The sequence below is a fragment of the Bos indicus x Bos taurus genome, chromosome 10, assembly GCF_003369695.1.
Source record: "Bos indicus x Bos taurus breed Angus x Brahman F1 hybrid chromosome 10, Bos_hybrid_MaternalHap_v2.0, whole genome shotgun sequence".
NCBI classification, from domain to species: Eukaryota; Metazoa; Chordata; class Mammalia; order Artiodactyla; family Bovidae; genus Bos; species Bos indicus x Bos taurus.
The window spans coordinates 15,602,976-15,624,980 of record NC_040085.1 but is presented as its reverse complement, the minus strand read 5'-3'; the positions used below and the strand labels follow the sequence as shown (position 1 = coordinate 15,624,980).

The following is a 22,005-nucleotide window of genomic DNA, read 5'->3' as shown; positions in this document are numbered from 1 at the left end:
CCCTGTGTTGCTGTCAATGTGGAACATGAATTGTAAGCTTCCTCTCCCTTAATGTACAATGGAAAACCCCTCTGGGAGAGGCAACCAGCTTCCAAGTAGAAAGTTCAAAGGGCAATAGGCAGTTGGGGGCCCAGTGTCTGGCTGTTCCACCTCATTAGCCGCAAGGACATGAAGTCAGTGGTTCTGGTACCAGAAGAAGCTGCCCGAGGGCAGGGGCCAAAGCTCTCAGAGATCTGAGGTCCTCAGGAGTCCACAAGCAGCTCAAGCAGTCACCCTCCCCTCAGCCCACAGCAGCCATCTGCCCCACCAGCACCCTGAGAGCCAAGAGCAGGCAATGCCCTTCTCTGCCAAGATGAACATGGAGCTGGACCTTCTGTTTATTCCTCCAGCCAACATTCACTGAAAAGCACCTGCTGCTGCTAAGTCATGTCAGTCATGTCCAACTCTTTGGGACTCCATGGACTGTAGTCCACCAGGCTCGTCTGTCCATGGGATTCTCCAGGCAAGAATACTCGAGCGGGTTGCCGTGCCCTCCTCTAGGGGATTTTCCCAACCCAGGGATCGAACCCACATCTCTTATGTCTCCTGCATTTACCACTAGCACCACCTGGGAATCAGCTATATGCATACATATAACCCTTTCCTCTTGAGAAAAGCACTTACTACACACAAATCACAAGGGTCAAGCATCAGGGACACCAAGACTACCTGATACTAAAGAGCAGTCTGTTCACAGCTCCCCCTCCAGCCGCACATGTGTGCTGCTAGCTGACCAGTACAGAACACACAGGAGATAAACCATCCCATTGACCAAAGGCAAGGATCTAGACCAAAAAAACTAGGTCAAAGGGAGGGTGAGTGTAGGCAAAACAGGAGCAGAAGCATCCAGGGCTGCTAACAATGGGCCAAAGCAGGGAGTTCCCTGGGGGTCTAGTGGTTAGGACTCAGCACTTTCAGTGCCCTGACCCGGATTCAATCCCTGCGTGGGGAACTCCCAAAAGCCAGAAATCAAAATAAATAAATAAACAATGGACCAAAGCACATTGGCTCCAAAGAAAGGGCAGTCAGTCAGGGCAGTCAGCCAGCCATGTGGAGCTGGGTTTCTGGACACCTCATCCTAACAACGCCACCTCCACCTCCCCCGCAAAGAGGAAGAGGAGTCTCAGCCATCCCTGCTGATCTCTAAGCTACTTAAGATTAAAACTGCTTTTAATCATCTAAAGACAGAATACAGAAAGTCAAGGTTTTAGAAATTAATAAGATGTATATGACTGTGCGTATAACTTGCAGCAATAGATACCATTTTTGACTGACAATTATGTGTTGGGTCACTCACATTCTTACATGTGTGCATGTGTGTGAGTTGATCAGTCGTATCCAACTCTTTGCGACTCCATGGACTGCAGCTCACCAGGCTCCCCTGTTGATGGGATTTCCCAAGCAAGAGTACTGGAGTGGGCTGCTTCTCCAGGGGCTCTTCCTGACCCAAGGATCAAACCCAGGTCTCCTGTATTGCGGGCAGATTCTTTACTGTCTGAGCCACCAAGAAATCCCAACATTGTTACATACATTATCCAATTTAATCAAACAGAGTAGGTTTACTATCTTCAGCTTACAATTGAGGGAACTGAGGCTACTCACTGGCCAGCTCCAAGGCTTGTACACGTTCCACTATACCATATGCTCTATTTGCATGCAAGGATGTGGGCCAGGGGGTGGGACTATTGCCCTCTGGGGTATCAGGGCTTCTGGCTGCAAAGAACTGGAGCAATCCTCAAAGAGCTCCTAGAAGCCAGAGTAATTAGTTTCAGGAGGGACCAAATGTACACCCATCTGGTTGGGAAAAGTAACCATTTATAGCACCCTAGACAGGACAGCAAGGTTCCTTCAGAACTCAGAATTCATCCACTCATCCATTCATTCCCCCATGGATCCAGCCATCCAACAAGCATGTGTTGAGCCTGAACCCACTATATTCCAGAAGCTGTGCAGACTCTGTTTTTAAGATCCAGGGCCCTGGGACTTCCCTGGTGGTCCAGTGGCTAGGACTCCACGCTCCCAATGCAAGGGGCCTGGGTTCGACCCCTGGTTGGGGAACTAGATCCCACATGCCATAACTAAGAGTTTGCATGCCGCAACTAAAGATCCCACGTGCCATGGGGAAGACTGAAGATTTCACATGGTGCAACTAAGACCTGGCGCAGCCAAGTAAATAAGTTTTTAAAATATTAAAAATAAAAACAGTCTCCAGCCTTCCCAGAAAAGTGAACATGGACAATTGCAAGAATCAGGTGCTGTGAAAGTCACTGAGAGGCAACCCACCCATTCTGGGGCAGCAAAGTGGGTTCAGGCAGACACCAGGGCCATTGCTACCTGGACTGAGTGTAGAGGCTCCATGCTGGGGTTGAGGGAAGGGAGGCGGAATTCCTGGCAGAGGGAGCACCGTGTATTTGCCCTAACAATGAAATCAGCAATAAGTGGAGTCACTCATGCATACCAACAACTTATTTATGCAATAATCGGTCAATGATTCCAAGATCTATTCGCAATACTAGCTTATCTAGGGCTGTAGTTAGTTCATCAGCAGCTTTAAAGGAAGATTATGCCTGTAAAGGAAATACATGCCACCCCAAAAGAAGTAAAATCTTTATTTGCTGTCTCGAAATTGTCACTGATGAAAAGGATGAAAGTATGGTAGAAATATACATCATGCTTCTAGAGGTAGAATCCCATTCTACAGATGAGGAAATCAAGGCTAATAAATTCAACCTGCCTGATTCCGTGCTCTTACCCATCATGCACCACTACCTCTTAAAGGGGTGAGGGGATGCTCTGCACGGTTCAAGGGGCAGAGATGCTGACTCTGGGCGCCCAAGCATTCCAATGAAGAAAACCTCATTGTAGGCTAAGAATACTTTATCCAAGTTGAGAAATATACCTCCAAACCAACGTAAGGCAGGCCTGTCTTTCCCATAAGCTCCTCCCTCAGCCTGAGCCCCTGCCTCTAACAACTGCTCTTCTTGCCTGCAGAGTCCATCTTTTAGAAAGCACACCTACATTCCCTCACCTGCCCTTGTCTCCACAATGCAGCTCCATGACCCCAGTGAAAAAACTGCCAAAGTGCTCCTTGACTTCCTTCTTCCCAAGTCTAATGCTGTTCTGCTCCTTATCTTACTTAACAGTTCCTCCAAAAAAGACTAATTTTGAGTGCAAACCAACCTCTCTTGGGAGCGCTGCCTTTCTTCTGAACACTTTACATATCTGTCTCTCCCGTCAACTGTGAGCTCTGTGTGGGTAGACACTGGGTCACACTTATCCTTGTATCCCCAGGCCCTAACCCAGAACTAGGCATAGAGTAGATACTCAATAAATCTTGCAGGATGAATAAACCATCTGTCTGAAATCTAACTCTACCCTCATTGCCCTGAAAGTTCCCTCTCCAAAGTCACCAGTGATCTTCATGTTGATAAATTCAACTCCACCTGCTCCTATTTAGCTTGACCTCTTAGCATATTGGACACTGTCGGCCACTGACTCCTCAAATTGCTCTCCTCTTCGAAGAATTCTAAGAGTATATCCTAAGCCCTTTTCTCTTCCCTTTCTTATTCTCTCCTAGGATAATCTCATCTCCTAATGTGATTTCAACTATACATTGAGCATTCCCAAAAGTATATCACCAGCCCAACTGTCATGATTCCAGATACCTATGAATATCCAACCACCTACTCAGCATCACCAGGCACAAATTGATCCCAACAATTTCCAGCAAACCTACTGCTCCTCCAGTGCTCCCCCATAAGTAAATGGCAACACCATTCACCCAGTTGCCCAAGCCAGATGCCAAATCGAAGTATCTTATCATCGACAACCTCTACCTGTATCTAATCAGTATCCAAGTCTTAACCAGTCTCTTCATCCCTAAAACATGACTCCAGTCCAAGCCACCATCATTTCTCACCTCATCATCTCTCATCTCTCTCAAGATCATGGCAACAGCTTCCTAACTGGTCTCCCTGCTTTCCATCCTGCAAAGTCAGAATAATCTTTCTAAAAATCACAAGTTCTAAAATCTAAATCACAAATATCACTCCCCTGCTTTGAAAACCCAAAGAGGTTTTTCATTGCCTTAGAAGAAGCCCACTAAGGGACTTTCCCAGTGGTCCAGTGGTTAACAGGTTAACACTCTGCCTTCTGATGCAAGGGGCACGGGTTCAATCCCTGGGTGGGGAACTAAGGTCCAGGAAAAAGATGTAATTTCTCCCTAACTTTTAGGACTTCCCTGGTGATACAGTGGTTAAGACTTCACTTTCTAATGCAGGTGGTATGGGTTCAGTCTCTGGTTGGGGAGCTAACATCCCTCACAGCCGTGGCCAAAAAACCAAAACATAAAACAGAAGCAACATTGTAACAAATTCAATAAAGACTTTAAAAAATGGCCCACATCAAAAAAAAAAAAAAGAGGCAACTCACCAAACTCCTTAATAAAGCATGTGCTATAGATTGTGTTTTCCAAAGATATCAAGGCAATATCTCCCATCCACATGTGCTTTTCATATACTGTGATTTTAACACTCTGCCCATCAAGAGACAGGGTCCGTGCCTCTTCTTTGGAAACTGGATGGTATTCTGTGAATGTTTCTACCCACATAGTACTGTAGCAGGAGGGATACCATGCAACTTCAGAGGCTAGGTCATAAAAAGCAAGGCAACTTCCACTTTGCTTGCTTGGATACTCATTCTTAAAGCCTTCGGTCACAAGTAGAACAGTCTGACTGTGCTGAGGCTGTCATTATGGGAGGAAGCTCATCATAGTCCATAAAGAGAGACCACAGGGAAAAGCCCCAACCCAACTTGAGAAAGCCACCATCTAACTACAATCACGTAAGAGTAAGAGCCTAAGCCAGAACTGCCCCCACTTCAGACCAGATCAGTCACTCAGTCGTGTCCGACTCTTTGCGACCCCATGAATCGCAGCATGCCAGGCCTCCCTGTCCATCACCAACTCCCGGAGTTCACTCAGACTCACGTCCATCGAGTCAGTGATGCCATCCAGCCATTTCATCCTCTGTCGTCCCTTTATCCTCTTGCCCCCAATCCCTCCCAGCATCAGAGTCTTTTCCAATGAGTCAACTCTTCGCATGAGGTGGCCAAAGTACTGGAGTTTCAGCTTTAGCATCATTCCTTCCAAAGAAATCCCAGGGCTGATCTCCTTCAGAATGGACTGGTTGGATCTCCTTGCAGTCCAAGGGACTCTCAAGAGTCTTCTCCAACACCACAGTTCAAAAGCATCAGTTCTTCAGCACTCAGCCTTCTTCACAGTCCAACTCTCACATCCATACATGACCACAGGAAAAACCATAGCCTTGATTAGACGAACCTTTATTGGCCAAGTAATGTCTCTGCTTTTGAATATGCTATCTAGCTCGGTCATAACTTTCCTTCCAAGGAGTAAGCGTCTTTTAATTTCATGGCTACAGTCACAACCTGTAGTGATTTTGGAGCCCAGAAAAATAAAGTCTGACACTGTTTCCACTGTTTCCTCATCTATTTCCTATGAAGTGATGGGACCAGATGCCATGATCTTTGTTTTCTGAATGTTGAGCTTTAAGCCAACTTTTTCACTCTCCACTTTCACTTCATCATAAGGCTTTTCAGTTCCTCTTCACTTTCTGCCATAAGGGTGGTGTCATCTGCATATCTGAGGTTATTGATATTTCTCCTGGCAATCTTGATTCCAGCTTGTGCTTCTTCCAGTCCAATGTTTCTTATGATGTACTCTGCATAGAAGTTAAATAAACAGGGTGACAATACACAGCCTTGACGTACTCCTTTTTCTATTTGGAACCAGTCTGTTGTTCCATGTCCAGTTCTAACTGTTGCTTCCTGACGTGCATACAAATTTCTCAAGAGGCAGATCAGGTGGTCTGGTATTCCCATCTCTTTCAGAATTTTCCACAGTTTATTGTGATCCACACAGTCAAAGGCTTTGGCATAGTCAATAAAGCAGAAATAGATGCTTTTCTGGAACTCTCTTGCTTTTTCCATGATCCAGCGGATGTTGGCAATTTGATCTCTGGTTCCTCTGCCTTTTCTAAAACCAGCTTGAACATCAGGAAGTTCACAGTTCACATATTGCTGAAGCCTGGCTTGGAGAATTTTGAGCATTACTTTACTAGCGTGTGAGATGAGTGCAATTGTGCGGCAGTTTGAGCATTCTTTGGCATTGCCTTTCTGTACGATTGGAATGAAAACTGACCTTTACCAGTCCTGTGGCCACTGCTGAGTTTTCCAAATTTGCTGGCATATTGAGTGCAGCACTTTCACAGCATCATCTTTCAGGATTTGGAATAGCTCAACTGGAATTCCATCACCTCCACTAGCTTTGTTCATAGTGATGCTTTCTAAGGCCCACTTGACTTCACATTCCAGGATGTCTGGCTCTAGGTCAGTGATCACACCATCATGATTATCTGAGTCATGAAGATCTTTTTTGTACAGTTCTTCTGTGTATTCTTGCCACCTCTTCTTAATATCATCTGCTTCTGTTAGGTCCATACCATTTCTGTCCTTTATCGAGCCCATCTTTGCATGAAATGTTCCCTTGGTATCTCTGATTTTCTTGAAGAGATCCCTAGTCTTTCCCATTCTGTTGTTTTCCTCTATTTCTTTGCATTGATCGCTGAAGAAGGCTTTCTTATCTCTTCTTGCTATTCTTTGGAACTCTGCATTCAGATGTTTATATCTTTCCTTTTCTCCTTTGCTTTTCGCTTCTCTTCACAGCTATTTGTAAGGCGGAGGCGGTGGCGATGGGCGCGCTAAAGCGCAGGCGGCGGCGACGGGCGCGCTAAAGCACGGCCGAGAGGAGGCACCCCCACGTCCGAGGTCAGGGGCAGAAGCCGGGAGGACCCCATGCCCGAAGGGCGGCGGCCAAGAGGAGCTACCCCACGTCCGAGGTCAGGGGCCGCAACGAGAGGGGTTACCCCGCGTCCGAGGTCAGGGGCCGCGACGAGAGGGGTTACCCCGCGTCCGAGGTCAGGGGCCGCGACGAGAAGGGTTACCCCGCATCTGAGGTAAGGGCCGGCGACGAGAGGGGTTACCCCTCGTCCGAGGTCAGGGGCCGCGACGAGAGGGGTTACCCCGCGTCCGAGGTCAGGGGCGGCGACGAGAGGGGTTACCTCGCGTCCGAGGTCAGGGGCACTGGCCAGGAGGAGATACCCCACGCCCCAAGCCCGAGGCCAGGTCAGTGGGCTGGAGGAGCTACCCCACACCCCCACGCCCGAGGCTAAGGGCGGCGGCTGGGAGGATCAACCCCACGTCCAAGGAGCCGTGGCTGCGCAGGCGCAGGAGGGCCTAGAGGAGCTATCCCACGTTGAAGGTCAGGAAGGGCGGCGGTAAGGAGATACCCCTCGTCTAAGGTAAGGAGCAATGGCTGCACTTTGCTGGAGCAGCTGTGAAGAGATACCCCACACCCAAGGTAAGAGAAACCCGAGTAAGACAGTAGGTGTTGCATGAGGGCATCAGAGGGCAAAAACACTGAAACCATACTCACAGAAAACTAGTCAATCTAATCACACTAGGACCACAGCCTTGTCTAACTCAGTGAAACTAAGCCATGCCTGTGGGGCAACCCAAGATGGGTGGGTCATGGTGGAGAGATCTGACAGAATGTGGTCCACTGGAGAAGGGAATGGCAAACCACTTCAGTATCCTTGCCTTGAGAACCCCATGAACAGTATGAAAAGGCAAAATGATAGGATACTGAAAGAGAAACTCCCCAGGTCAGTAGGTGCCAAATATGCTACTGGAGATCAGTGGAGAAATAACTCCAGAAAGAATGAAGGGATGAAAAAAAAAAAAGAATGAAGGGATGGAGCCAAAGCAAAAAGAATACCCAGCTGTGGATGTGACTGGTGATAGAAGCAAGGTCCGATGCTGTAAAGAGCAATACTGCATAGGAACCTGGAATGTCAGGTCCATGAATCAAGGCAAATTGGAAGTGGTCAAACAAGAGATGGCAAGAGTGAATGTCGACATTCTAGGAATCAGCGAGCTGAAATGGACTGGAATGGGTGAATTTAACTCAGATGACCATTATATCTACTACCGCGGGCAGGAATCCCTCAGAAGAAATGGAGTGGCCATCATGGTCAACAAAAGAGTCCGAAATGCAGTACTTGGATGCAATCTCAAAAACGACAGAATGATCTCTGTTCATTTCCAAGGCAAACCATTCAGTACCACAGTAATCCAAGTCTATGCCCCAACCAGTAACGCTGAAGAAGCTGAAGTTGAACGGTTCTATGAAGACCTACAAGACCTTTTAGAACTAACACCCAAAAAAGATGTCCTTTTCATTATAGGGGACTGGTGTGCAAAAGTAGGAAGTAAAGAAACACCTGGAGTAACAGGCAAATTTGGCCTTGGAATACGGAATGAAGCAGAGCAAAGACTAATAGAGTTTTGCCAAGAAAATGCGCTAGTCATAACAAACACCCTCTTCCAACAACACAAGAGAAGACTCTATACATGGACATCACCAGATGGTCAACACCAAAATCAGATTGATTATATTCTTTGCAGCCAAAGATGGAGAAGCTCTATACAGTCAACAAAAACAATACCAGGAGCTGACTGTGGCTCAGAACATGAACTCCTTATTGCCAAATTCAGACTTAAATTGAAGAAAGTAGGGAAAACCACTAGACCATTCAGGTATGACCTAAATCAAATCCCTTATGATTATACAGTGGAAGTGAGAAATAGATTTAAGGGCCTAGATCTGATAGATAGAGTGCCTGATGAACTATGGAATGAGGTTCGTGACATTGTACAGGAGACAGGGATCAAGACCATCCCCATGGAAAAGAAATGCCCCCACTTAGCTCTTTCCAAATTCCTGAGAAGAACCATGAAAGAATAAAATGACTGTTTGAAGTCACTTAGTTTTGTGTGGTTTGTTACACAGTGATAAAAACAGGAACAGTTTATAAAGACCTGAACAACTTATCTGAAAGACTTTCATCTACCTCTACAAGCCAACATTTCCTACCTTAAACTCAATATCTGAACCCCTGAGACTCCCCTGGTGGTGCAGGGGTTAAGAATCTGCCTGCCAATGCAAGGGACATGGGTTCAATCCCTGGTCTGGGAAGATCCCACATGCCTCGGGGCAACTAAGGCCATGCACCATGGCAACTGAAGCCCTCACACCTAGAGCCTGTGCTCCACAGGCAGACAGACCACCGCAGTGAGAAGCCTGCACACTGCAATGAAAAACAGTCCCCGCTTACAGAAACTAGAGAAAGCCTGGGTGCAGCAACGAAGACCAGTGCAGCCAAAAATACATAAAGAAAAATCTTTTAAAAGTAAACAAATAAAGTTTATTAAAAAAAAAAAAAAAGACTCCAAGCTTCTACTGCAGAGGATGACCCAGGTTTGAGCCCTGGTCAGGGAACTAAGCTCCCATATGCCAAGCAGCCAAAACAAAAACAAAAAACTTGAACCTGAACTCCTTTCAGTGTCTCAGAGATGTCCTTTCTTGTCTTCAGGGTTTCATACATCTGTTCTTGCTGCTTGAAATGCCCCTCTTCCCTCTCTGCTGCTGCTGCTGCTGCTAAGTCGCTTCAGTCGTTTCCGACTCTGTGCGACCCCATAGACGGCAGCCCACCAGGCTTCCCCGTACCTGGGATTCTCCAGGCAAGAACACTGCCATTTCCTTCTCCAATGCATGAAAGTGAAAAGTGAAAGTGAAGTTGCTCAGTCAGGTCTGACTCTTAGCAACCCCGTGGACTGCAGCCTACCAGGCTCCTCCATCCATGGGATTTTCCAGGCAAAAGTACTGGAGTGGGGTGCCATTGCCTTCTCCGTCTTCCCTCTCTACTCTTGGTTAATTCTTCTTTATCTAGGTGCCAGTTTAAACTTCCTTTTATAGAGTTTTCAAACCCCTAGGCTAGTTCAGTTTTCCTCCTGTAGCTCCCTGTGCCTTGAAAATCACAATACTTATCATGATCTATTGTAATCTTGAGTTACCCATCCTGTATACACACAAGCACAACACACACTGAGACCTTCATAGAAACAATGATCAACGCTGGGGAAATGGCAAGTGTTTCGTGAATATTTGCTGAATGTTCAGTCTCAGCCCCATCTCTTCCCTGAGCTCCCAAAGGGCACATCCACCTACCATTTTACAAGTAAATTTCAACTTCAACATGATTCTCTCCTCCCCTTCCCCATAGGTGATGCCACTGTCTACCAGCTGCCCAAACCAGAAACCTCATCTCGTCATTGAAAGAAGTATGTATCAAGCTCCTCTCTGTTTCACTGTTGGGTGTACAGTGGATCATAAGACAGGCTCAGCCCCTGTGGCACAGACTCACAGGCTTGTGGATGTTTTCCTCATCACCTGCCTCTCACGCTAGACATTCCAGTAAGAGTTATTGGTTGCACAAGTTATAATTTCTTAATACTCTCCTATCTATCCTGTACACCTCACCTACCACTGCCCTAGTTCAGGCTTTTCTAGTTTTGCCTAGATCTCTTAAGAGAGCTTCCTAACCCGTGTCTCTGCCTTCAGCCTTGCTCTTATGTCCCACCCCGACTGCATCCCTTCCTCCTTCAAATCCTGTAACAGCTCCTTGTATGCTTCGGAAGAAAATCTAAACCTACTAGGAAGGTTTGGCCTTGTGCACTAACCCCTTACACCCCTAGTGCCCTCACATCCCAAAGTCGCCCACACATACCCCACACCCCGACACTTCTTCTCACCTTATCCCTTTACATTGCCTTTCCCTGTGCCTAGAATTCCTTGCCCCTTCTCCACTTAACAGATATTTACTAAGTACCTAGCAGACATCAGTACACAGCACTGATCAAGGTGCCAGAGACTCAGTAGTGAGCAAAACCAAGTCCTTACTCTCATGATGTTTATACTCTAGAAGGAGAGAGACAATAAGCAAAAACATAATCAATGTCAGGTGGTAAGGAGTCTATAGACAAGAGACTTCCCTGGCGGTCCAGTGGTTAAGACTCCGCACTTCCACTGCAGGGGGCACAGGTTCCATTGTTGTTTGAGGGAACTAAGATCTTGCATGCCTCACTGCACGACCAAAAAATAAAACAAACCTCTACAGAGAAAAATAAACCAGCTAGAAGACTGAGAGTAAGCATTTTAGACAAGGCAAGCCTTCAGCAAGGTAATATTTGTGCAAAGACATGAATGGAGTGAGGGAATAAATTCTAAGGGTATCTGGGGGAAGAGTCTTCCAGGAAAAAGGAAAAATAAGTACAAAGTCCCTGAAGCAGGAACGTTCCAGGCAAACTGGAAGAAAAGCAAGGTCAGAAGCTGGAGCAGAGAGTGGGGACAAGAGGTCTGAGGCAAGTTACTGTCAGATGGCATTGGCCTTGTGGACTGTGGTGAGTGGGTGTTTCATGGGCCCCTTGACTTCTTTCCATCCTTCAGTGTTGAGAGTGGATCTCATCTCCCACTCCCAGAACTCATTAGCCCACTCCTCCCATTCCCAGCACTCATCATATACAACTGACTACTTTTGCTCTTCCAGTCCACTGACTGTGAGCTCTGGGAAGGAAGGGCTCTTAGCTTTCAGCTCCATATTTTACAGAACCCACCACATTCAGTAAATTTTCCTCAAATAGTCAAAACTTTCTTTGTTCTGGTTACATGCCCTGCAAACAATTCCCAGATTACAATTAATAGATGGGTTCCCCAGTGACTATAGTATTAGGAAAGGGGTGTCTTGATCATGAACATATGACTTCTGATCATTAGAAACCATACAGGTACATTCACCATGTACACTAATAGGCTGACATCATCATGGACACATCAGCCTCTTTTTAGTAAAGTGTGGTGGTGATGGTGTAGTCGCTAAGTCATGTCTGACTCTTTGCGACCCCATGGACTGTAGCCCAACAGGCTCCTTTGTCTATGGGATTTTACAGGCAAGAATAAAAGAGCAGGTTGACATTTCCTTTTCCAGGGGATCTTCCCAACCCAGAGATCAAACCCACATCTCCTGCATTGGCAAGTGGATTCTTTACCACTCACTGAGCCACCAGGGAAGCCCAGGTAAGTGTGACTTGGTGGGAAAACGACAACTCTGCGTCACAACAAAGGCATGGCTCCTGAAAGGGCATATGAACAGCTCAGCAGAAGCCCCAGACACTCCCCTTCAACCATCAGTCATGACTGACTGCCCACCTCCCTATTTCAGAAGGTAACCCCATCAACCTTCCATCTGTCCAAGGCTGAATTCTTAGCATCATCTCTGAGAGCTCCTATGTCCTCCACAACCAGAATCAGAAATTCTGCCTTCTGACTATTTCTTTATCTATTCCTTCATCTCCCTTACAGTGTAGGCCATCACCACTCTTCAGGTTTCAGCTCCCTAACCTGGTCTCCCTACCTTCTATCCCTCACTTTTTTCAAAAACATTCTCCACAAAGTCAGAGCTCCTCTTCAAAGCAACTCTGATTTCATGTCTCCACTTAAAGTCAAAAGTTTTTGCCTGCTCTCAAGATAAAGTCTAACCTGTTTAGGCAGCACAAACCGCCCCCGCGGAGCTGGCCCTGAGGCTACATTCCCAGGCTCTCCCTTCTCACCCTTCTACCCACATTCCAGCCACATCAACCATCTGGAATTCCTGAACCTGGACTGGTTCTGTGCCTTTTTGCACCCACTACCTTCACACGCAGTTCCCTCTGTGAGAAGTGTCTGAGGAGACAGCTATGTATATATTCAAAATTCAGTGCAGACATCACAGTCCCTGTGCTATCTTCCTAAGCACTCCTCCCCACAAGAAGAAAGCCATCTTGTCTGCTCCTAGAATGTCTCTTTCCTGGCTGCTTTGTAAACCTTTTCTTCTCCTTACTTCTTGGTTTTCTCTTGAAGGATTGTTGTTGTTTAGTCACTAAGTCGTATTTGAGTCTTTCGCGACCCCATGGACTGTAGCCTGCCAGGCTTCTCTGTCCATGGAGTTTCCCAGGCAAGAATGCTGGAGTGGGTTGCCATTTCCTTCTCCAGGGAATCGTCCCGATCCAGGGATTGAACTCGGGCCTCCTGCACTTCAGGCAGTTTCTTTACCTACAGAGCCACCAGGGAAGCCCTCCTGAAGGGTCATGGTTAGATAAATGACATATTACTGCCTGGATGCTATCTGGACAGAATGTCTTAACATCTGACTTGCAGTGTGTGTGTTCAGTTGCTCAGTCGTGTCCAGTTCTTTGTGGCCCCATGTACTGTAGCCTGACAGGATCCTCTGTCCATGAGACTGTCCAGGCAATAATACTGGAGCAGGTTGCCATTTCCTACTCCACTGACTTGTACTGAGTGCTCATTAAACAAGAGCTGAAGGAAGAAACTCATGAATCATATGCCCCTAAATTCTTACTTACAATCTCAGTTGCCCTTCTGAACCTTCTTGCAGATCTCTATGTGCCTCTGAAGATTATTAGAGATAGAACACAGAGATAGAACGAAGTCCTAGAAGCAACCGGGAGAGGGCAGTTTTAAACATCACAATCATTAAAACGGTACACTTGAGTCATGATCTGTGATTTTTCAATGAATCTCATGTCATGCTCCTAGAACCTTGGAAGTAACAAGTCACTACACACAGTTATTGAGCCAGTCTCAAACACAAGTCTGGTATGCTTTTCACTCTATCGGGCTTATCTCAAATATATGCCATAAATCCAGGCACAAAGCTCTGTCTTTTATTAACCAGGGAGCTGTCCAGACTAATCATAACTGTGGCTACTTAACATGTATTCTGAGGAGGACACACATGTGTGCATATGTGTACCTAGTGCACAAGAGTTTGAGTACCTCCCTACTCCCAAATTAGAAGCAGCAAATTAAGAAGACTACTGAAGACAGGCCCAAGGTCAGAATCAAGGAAAAATAGCTGTCAGAGAAGACACAGATCAAAATCATGAGAGGAGAAAACCTGAGGCCCTGAAGTCAAGCCAGTCCTCTGAGGCCACTGAAGAAGCAAATATTCATCCCCACCCAGGGGCCTGGAAAGGCCTCTGTCATATAAGCTTTGACATGTACAGCGGGGTGACCTAGAGTCACACACACAAAAGAGTCACATTATGCAGGCAAGAACACACAGCGCTGGTTTGAAAGAGATTTCAATCAAGACAGCTAAAGTAGAATTCCGGTGCTTAAAGGAATGCAGCCGTCTTGGAAATCTTAGGTGGAATAATCCTTACTCTACACAACATATGTAACTATATGCCCACGTCTGAGGGGACTCCAAGCCCAACAGATCCTAAAATTAGTTTTATTAGTAAGTCATCCTACCAAATCATCTGTAAATGATGCCAGAGAAAACTACAGATCGCATTTAAGACCTCAAGGGAAAACTCCGTCCTACAACACGGGGCAGTGGCTTTGCCCCTCCCTGAGCACTGCCAGCATGACACACCGCCCCGCACACAGCCCAAGCCCACCAGGGGCACACACAGCGCAGGAGGCCCCACAGAGCACAGCGGCTCTCTGCACAACCGTCAAAGGAGGGAGGCTGGAGAGGAAGCTAGGAGGAAAATGGGGCGGCGGAAAACCTGAAAGGGAAGAGCTCACGAGGGTGACTGAGGCTGGTCCAGCAAGCTGACGCCCACCAGGCACACACTCAGTGGTGCCCCATGGCTGCCCCAAATCAGCTTCCCCACAGCAGGGGCAGGGAAGGGTCTCCAAGGTCCTCGGGCCTCCCACGCGGGGAGGTCACTTTTCCAGAGCAGAGGCAGCTGAGGGATGGGGCTGCAGAGGATCAGCCCCTGGGCACCCTCACGTGGCTTTGCTAAATGTACAAATTTAAATAATATTTATGAGATAGAGAAAAGGCCAGGGTACGTTGAAATGATAGTTTTAAGAATCTAAGGACTTCCCTGGTGGTCCAGTGCCTAAGACTCTGCTTCTAATGCTGGGGGCCAGGGTTCGATTCCTGGTCAGTAGATCCCACATGCTACAACTAAGACCCGGCTCAGCCAAATAAATAAATATTAAAAAAAAGAAGAAGACTCTAGCCCACAAAGAATGTAAACTGGTACAGCCACTATGGAGAACAGTACAGAGGTTCTTCAAGAAAAGACTAAAAACAGAGTTGCCATATGATCCAGCAATCCCACTCCTGGCAGATACCTGGACAAAACTGTAATTCAAAATGATACGCGAAGCCCCGTGTTCATAGCAGCACTATCACAACTGCCAAGACATGAAAACAAACTAAATGTCCATTGACTGACGAACGGATGCGGTGTATATACACAATGGAATATTAGTCAGCCTGAAAAAGAATGAAAGAATGCCATTTGCAGCAACATGGATGGACCTAGAGACTATCATGCAAAGTGAAGTCAAACAAAGACAAATAACATATGAATCACTTATATACAAAATCCAGAACACAACACAAATGAACAGACTCAAAGAGAAGACCTGTGTTTGCCAAGAGGGAGTGGGGAGTGGAGGGAAGGATTGGGAGCTTGGGATTAGCAGACATCGATTATACATGGGCTCCCAGGTGGCCCTAGTGGTAAAGAACCCACCTGCCTGTGCAGGAGATGTAAGACATGTGGGTTCAGTCCCCGGGGTTGGGAAGAATCCCTGGAGGAGGGCATGGCAACTCACTCCAGTATTCTTGCTTGGAGAATCCCATGGACACAGAAGCCTAGTGGGCTACTGTCCATAGAGCTGCAAAGAGTTGGACATGACTGAAGCAATTTAGCACCCACACAACTATTATATATAGAACAGATAAACAACAAGGTCCTACTGTACAGTACAGGGAACTGTATTCAATACCTGTGATATTCCGTGATGGGAATGAATATCAAAAAGAATGTATATGTATGTATAACTGAATCACTTTGCTGTACAGCAGAAATTAACACAACCCTGTAAATCATACTTCAATAAAATAAGTTGAAAATAAGAAAAGAATCTAGCCCACAAAAAACTCATGCAAACACAATAGGATATTCATGGGAGTGTTATCGGTAAGATTGAAAAACTGGAACCAACTGAAATGGCCATTAACAAAGGCCTGGTTGGTTAAATAAACAATATAGCCTTAAAATTAACATGGAATAACTTGAAGCTTTTTTTTTTCAGTAGATCTGTATGTCGAAAAGAAAACTACTGATAAATTCTGGGAAAAAAATAACTAGAAATATATGTGTACTATAACCCCATTTTTGTAAAACAGAACAAAATTATATCTCTTGAAGGTAAAGGTCAGCAAGGGCAGAGACTGTTAATGATGTTTACAGTGAGAAGTTGGAAGAAAGGATTTTTTTTTTTTTTTGGACACTGAAGCCCTTTGAATTTTCACACTTAGCACACTCATGAACAACAACAAAAGTGTTTGTCCGAGGCATTCCTTTCCAGTTCCTTATCAGCTAAGCTGACTCACACCCCATCCCTCCTGCCCCAGCCCCACTTACAGATGCAGGCAGCAGCCAGCAGGCGGACAGCAGCATAGGGGGCCAAGCAGTTTGGGAAGATGGGCTGCACCAGGTAGTTGGCAAAGGTGATGGCGATGACGGCCTGGCTGGTGGGCTCGATGATGAGGAGCGAGGTCCAGAGACGGACATAGGCAAGGAGTCCCCCAAAGGCCTCAAGGATGTAGGCGTAGCTGGCCCCAGATTTCTTAATGGTGGTGCCCAGTTCTGCATAACAAAGTGCCCCAAAGACAGAGAAGAGGCCCCCGATTGCCCAGATGACCAGGGAGAGGCCAAAGGAGGCACTGTAAATGAGCACACCTTTGGGGGAGACAAAGATGCCCGAACCAATCATGTTCCCCACAATCAGGCACACGCCATTCAGCAGCGAGATCTCCTTCTTCAGCTTCACCTGCTCCGGCTTGGGGCTGGCCTCATTGGCCAAGGGGGTGGCGTCCCTCTCATGCTGGGAGGCCACTTCATACTGAACGTCATCAACCATGGTGGAGGAGAAGAAAGCCTTTACCAGCTTCCTGGCATTGCCCTCTAAGGAAGAAAGATAAAGATATATATCAGGTTGGCAATTACAGAGAACTCTGCGCCCCAGAAGCCAGCATAGGCAATCCACCCACGCCCACCATTTTGGGGACCTTCTGCCTCTGAATGGAATCTCTTCTCCATCTGGCTCATCGAAATGACCCCAACTTGAATCTTGAAAGAAAGGCACTCATCCCCCAGAGAGAAAACATGTTTCTCATGAGGCTGGTGCTTCCCGCCTGATTTACAAAATAGAAAACTAAATCCTGGTTCTATCTAAGCTCACTGGAGACAGGAAGACGAGCAATTTGGCAATTCCAAGGTGTCACTATCATGACGTCAGCCTGTGTTTCAGCCTTACCCCCTAAAAGTCTGTCTTCCCTCCAATTTCAGCCTCATCTGTCACGTGATGAGATGCAGCCTTGGAAACCAAACTTGCAAGCAGCTAACCTGTGGGTTCTCAACACAACACTGCCCTTTTCACCCAAGGACCCTGGCTCTGGCAAACCTAAAAGCTTCAGAGATCTCTTTCTCTGTAAACTCAGAGCCATGTCCCTGCTCAGGGAGCATCCTTTAACAACCATCCGCTGAACTCTTCAGTCCTAGCAAAGCCCAAGCAGCCCAGCCCCATCCAGAAAGAAGACAGGCCCTTCTCTTTTCCATGCTTTTCCTTTCCCAGATACCACAACCCCTAGTACTGCAGGCCTCTAGCCATCAAATCCCTGCATAGTTGCATCACCCAAAAAAAGTATGGATGAGAGATTGGTCCTCCAAATGTACAGCCCAGCTAGAGATGACTGGAGGCTGCTGATGACCACTCCCCACCCAGGTGTTGCCGCTGCAGAGACACCAAAGCCGAGGCAAGGAAACAGCTGAAGGGGTAGCAAATGCCGGGCATCTCAGAGCAGGAAAAGCTAGGAGGAAGACAGGCCAGGCTGGCCAAGCAAGTGGACAGATTCTAGGGCTAGAGGCTCTCAGGAAAGGAAGCGATTGGACACTGCAGAGCAGTAAAGGGAGACTGGGCAAGATGAGGAGGGCTAAGAGGAAGCGGGGAAGCACACTCACTCCCCAGCCCTGAAGGAAGCAGGGCCCCAGCAGCAGCCAACCACACAGAGACCAGCCTCTGGGAGCTGTGGTCTGATCCCTCCTGCGTTTCAGTAAAAGGAAAGGCTAGGCAAATGCTTGTGGATTTAAGTCAAATCAAGAAGTCAAGAAGGGAGGAGGGAGGAAGAGAGAGGGGTGTTAAGCAACAGTCTGGGTCCAAGGTTCACTGGCCTTTCGCATATTCAAGAGGAAGGCTAGGAGCTCTTGGCTCAGCAGTTTCTGTGATAAGAAGGCGCTCTCTCAGGAATCTCCTTTGTCAGCTCTGCTCCAGGACTGGGGGCCCAGAAGAAAGGACCAATGGTCAGCTGAGTGCAGTTTCTGCAACCCCAGGGAAGTTCCCCCCAACCCCCACCGCCAGCTGCCAACCCCGAGCAAATCAGCTGAGGACAGGGCTGTGGCCGAGAAGGAAGGCACAGCCCTCTCTCGGTCCTCCAGGCCCCACCTTAGCCCCACTTCTCTCACCCCCCACAAGAAAGGCAGGAAGGCGGCACATTGTGAACAGAGGTTTGTTCACATGCAGATTAGAGGAAGTGTAAGTACAGTCCAACTCGTGATCGAGTGTCCTAAGAGAACTCTGCATACTTCCCCACATACAGTGACAGTGGCTGCCCGAAATTTGTGCCATGACTGGAGGGCTGGGCCCAGGCTGCTTCCAAGATCAAAATATGAGACTCAAACCTCTGGCTGCATCTGTGGCCCACTCACACGTCCTTTCATCCTTGAGAAAACATACCAGGATCTCTGCATAAAGTCCTACAAACACCTTCCCCAAATACGTTTACTCAAATTTCCTAAAAATATGGGGAAAGAATTTTTATTTCCAGAATTTTATTCTGGAAAGAACCTCTCCAGAGCTATACTGGAGAGGTCCAAAACAGAGGAAGTTGAGCATTTGGGGGAAAGCAAAAATTCTGTTTTTAGGGGCTACTTAAATTTGGTATTCCTGGCTTCTTTTACCAATAGAAATGTGTTCATTTTGAAATGGAACTGTCTTTCTACCCCTTCTCATGCCCTTTCACATCCTCTTTCCTTATTATCAGAGAACTAAGATCTAAAAAGCCCCAAGGGGCCTTATCTCCACCCTACAACTTCCCAAGCTAGTCCCTTAAACTTTTTTTTTCCCCCCCAGGAAGCTGATTCTGCTGTTAGACTCCCCAGAGATCACATGTCTCCCAAGCCACCCTCACAAAAACATCCTGAAATCCATCCAGAAGACTGTCCTTTTTTCCCAGCTTCCCGCTAAATGCTTCTATAACAGTAACTGTCATTTATTGAGCACTTACCTGAGCCAGAAACACTGCTAAACATCTACATGCCTTGTCTCATTTAATTCCTCCAGCAGCCCATAAGGCAGACACTAAGTCACCTCCCAGGATGCCCAAGTAGCAAGGTAGGTGGGCAGGCTAACCAACACAGCCCAAGCTCTGTCTCTTCAGCCTCCCCACCCACTCTGACCTGCCCAGTCTCTAGCCCTCCTCTTAGGCAAGAAAGCACTTTAGATGGCTCCCTAATGAATTATCTAGAGGAGGATGTGATTAGATTAAAAGAAAGTCTCCGCCATCCTTCAGCCTGAAGTCCAGGCTAAAGACTCCAACAAAGCCTGTCCATCTCCTTCCTGATTGCTTCTTCCCTTTCTCATCCCTTTGCAGGGATGAGAGGCAATTACAAGTCCTCCTGGCAGTGCTGCTATTGCTAGGGTGCCCACTTCTAAAGCAAACAAAACACACGGAAACACATCATGATGCCAGGCTTAAGATCAAATTCCCTGGCACCAAGGATGGGCATGTGGCCTAATGGGACGTAGTGGAAAGGGATGAAGGAGACGAGGGAAAGGGAAACTGTGACAGTAAGTGGGGAGAGACGTGTGCAGGGTTTAGTTCCTGGTTGGTGGTATCTGAAAAGTGAAATCTTCATCACTCACTGGGGGTGAAACTCACACTCCAGCAAACAGCACACCCTAGTGGTCTCACCAGGAAATGCTATAAGAGTAGAATCCTCCTCCTAGCCTACTCTTCAATAAACCTGCACAAACTCCACAGAAGAGGCTAACTTGAGAGAAAAGATACCCCATCTTTTCACAGCTACTACCCAGCACCAGCTCTGTGGGCAGGAAGGCACATCCTTGGTGGTTCACATTCCTTCCTAAGACCCCAGCTCTCAGGGTAATGCCTCCAACCATTCAGGCACCCTGGGACCAGCATGACCTGCCCTGAACTGTTCTCTTACCCCAGGCTTTACAAGAGAATCTTGCAGAGTCTAGAACCTCAGAAGATAACCACCATTCCTGAGGTGCATACATCTCTGAGGACCTAGTGGAGATTACAGGACAACACATTCATCCAACAGAAGTTTCAGATTCAGGGCTTCAGGGAGCACAAGAAGCAGGGCTCAAAGCAGGCAGTGCCAGGCACAGCAGCCAGTGAAGCCCCTTGCCCTGACCCCTCCCGTGAATGGCAAAACCCAAACACACTTCCTCCAGGAACCAGCATACAGTTCCTCAGTCAAGCTCAGGTTGCTAAGGTGAGAAGGTTCTTTCTCCCCCAGATACCATGTCCTGCCATCCTAGCTCCAACTGGACTGTGCTGACTCCCCAAACAATAGAAACAGAAAACACACACTCTGCTACAGCTGAATTCCCCCCATCTCCCCAAGCTGGAAGCTCAGCTCCTCCCTTCCCAGTTCTCCATTTGTTTTTCTGTATTCCACTACAACAGTCCCTTAAAAAAAAAAAAGTGCAACAAGCAAAAAAGGATTTACTTCAATGACCATGGCTTCCACTAACATAGGGCTGAAGTCTCAGGGCAGAGGACTGAGACTGTGGAGGGCTGAGGCTAGGAAACAAGCAATTTTCAGGACTCACTCCATTCTCCTCCAGCAAGACTTTCCCTCTTGCCCATTGTCCCTCCCATCCCATCACTTACCTGTCTGAGACCTTTGGGCAGGTGCAAGGAGGAGCTACCAGCACTCTGGAAGAGGGGCCGGTGCTGGGAAAGGGAACAAGGGGTAAGGCTCAAGCTCCAGTAACTGTTGACTCTGAGGAGCAGAAAAGGCAGAGGGTGACTCCGGGGACCGAAACGGAAAACAGGAAAACACATGTGTGACTCTGGCCGGCAGTGGGGAGGGGCCAGGGAACGAGTTGGAGCTGGGAATGCCTGTTCAGACCCTGAGGACCTCAATGGCTGCCTGCCTCCAGGCACCTTCTCTGCTCAGAGCCTCAGTTCCTCCCCCCCACCTGCCTCAGTCCCTGAACTACCTGGTTGTCCTACATTTACTGAGTTCTTAAGTTCTCCCAGTGACCTAGGGTACTCTCTTGATGCCCTTTGCATGCGTGCATGCTCAGTGGCTTCAGACTCTTTGTGACCCCATGGACTGTAGTCCACCAGGCTCCTCTGTCTATTGCATTCTCCACGCAAGAATACTGGAGAGGGTTGCCACGCCCTCCTCCAGAGGATTTTCCCAACCCAGGAATCAAACCCATGTCTCCTGTGTCTCCTCCATTGCAGGTGGATTCTTTACCACTGAGCCACCAGGGAAGCCCCTTGATGCCCTTTACAACTCCCCTAGCCCCTCATTCCATTCCCTGCTCAGCTCCCACTCACATACTATCCTTGGTCCTGTGGAAGGCACAAGATCCATGGTTAGGGCATTAGAACTCTGTGCTCCCATCTCAAAAGCCTCAGCCACTTCAATCCCTATGTAAGGCAACACATGCCAAGGAAGGTCAGTTGTAGGGGGCACAGCCACGCACACACCCAAACACTAAGCAAACCTACTCACACCACAGGTCCCCAACTGGTTCAGGTGATACGTGGCAACCCAGGTAAGAGCCAGGCAAGTGGACCAGAGTAAGCCCTGGCAGCCTGGGCAATCTAATGAGTTGGCACCCCCTCAAACCAAGAT

The 22,005-nt window shown here is 47.5% G+C and overlaps 1 protein-coding gene across 5 annotated transcripts in view; it reads right to left on the bottom strand.

Annotated features, from left to right (window-relative positions):
* The window catches only part of SLC7A7 (solute carrier family 7 member 7), a 37,804-nt gene that overhangs the window by 13,741 nt on the left and 2,058 nt on the right, over positions 1–22,005 (bottom strand). For 2 of the 5 annotated variants that reach the window (XM_027553325.1, XM_027553324.1), the window contains 2 exons: positions 21,027–21,138; positions 16,468–17,010 (listed from right to left, as the gene is read on the bottom strand). In XM_027553325.1, coding sequence (XP_027409126.1) covers positions 16,468–16,966 — 499 coding nt within the window. In that variant the 5' untranslated portion in view covers positions 16,967–17,010; positions 21,027–21,138. Of the gene's footprint in view, positions 1–16,467; positions 17,011–17,362; positions 18,040–18,066; positions 18,242–18,276; positions 18,379–21,026; positions 21,139–22,005 lie in introns of those variants that run through there. The other 3 variants (XM_027553327.1, XM_027553326.1, XM_027553328.1) reach the window with 3 other exon arrangements.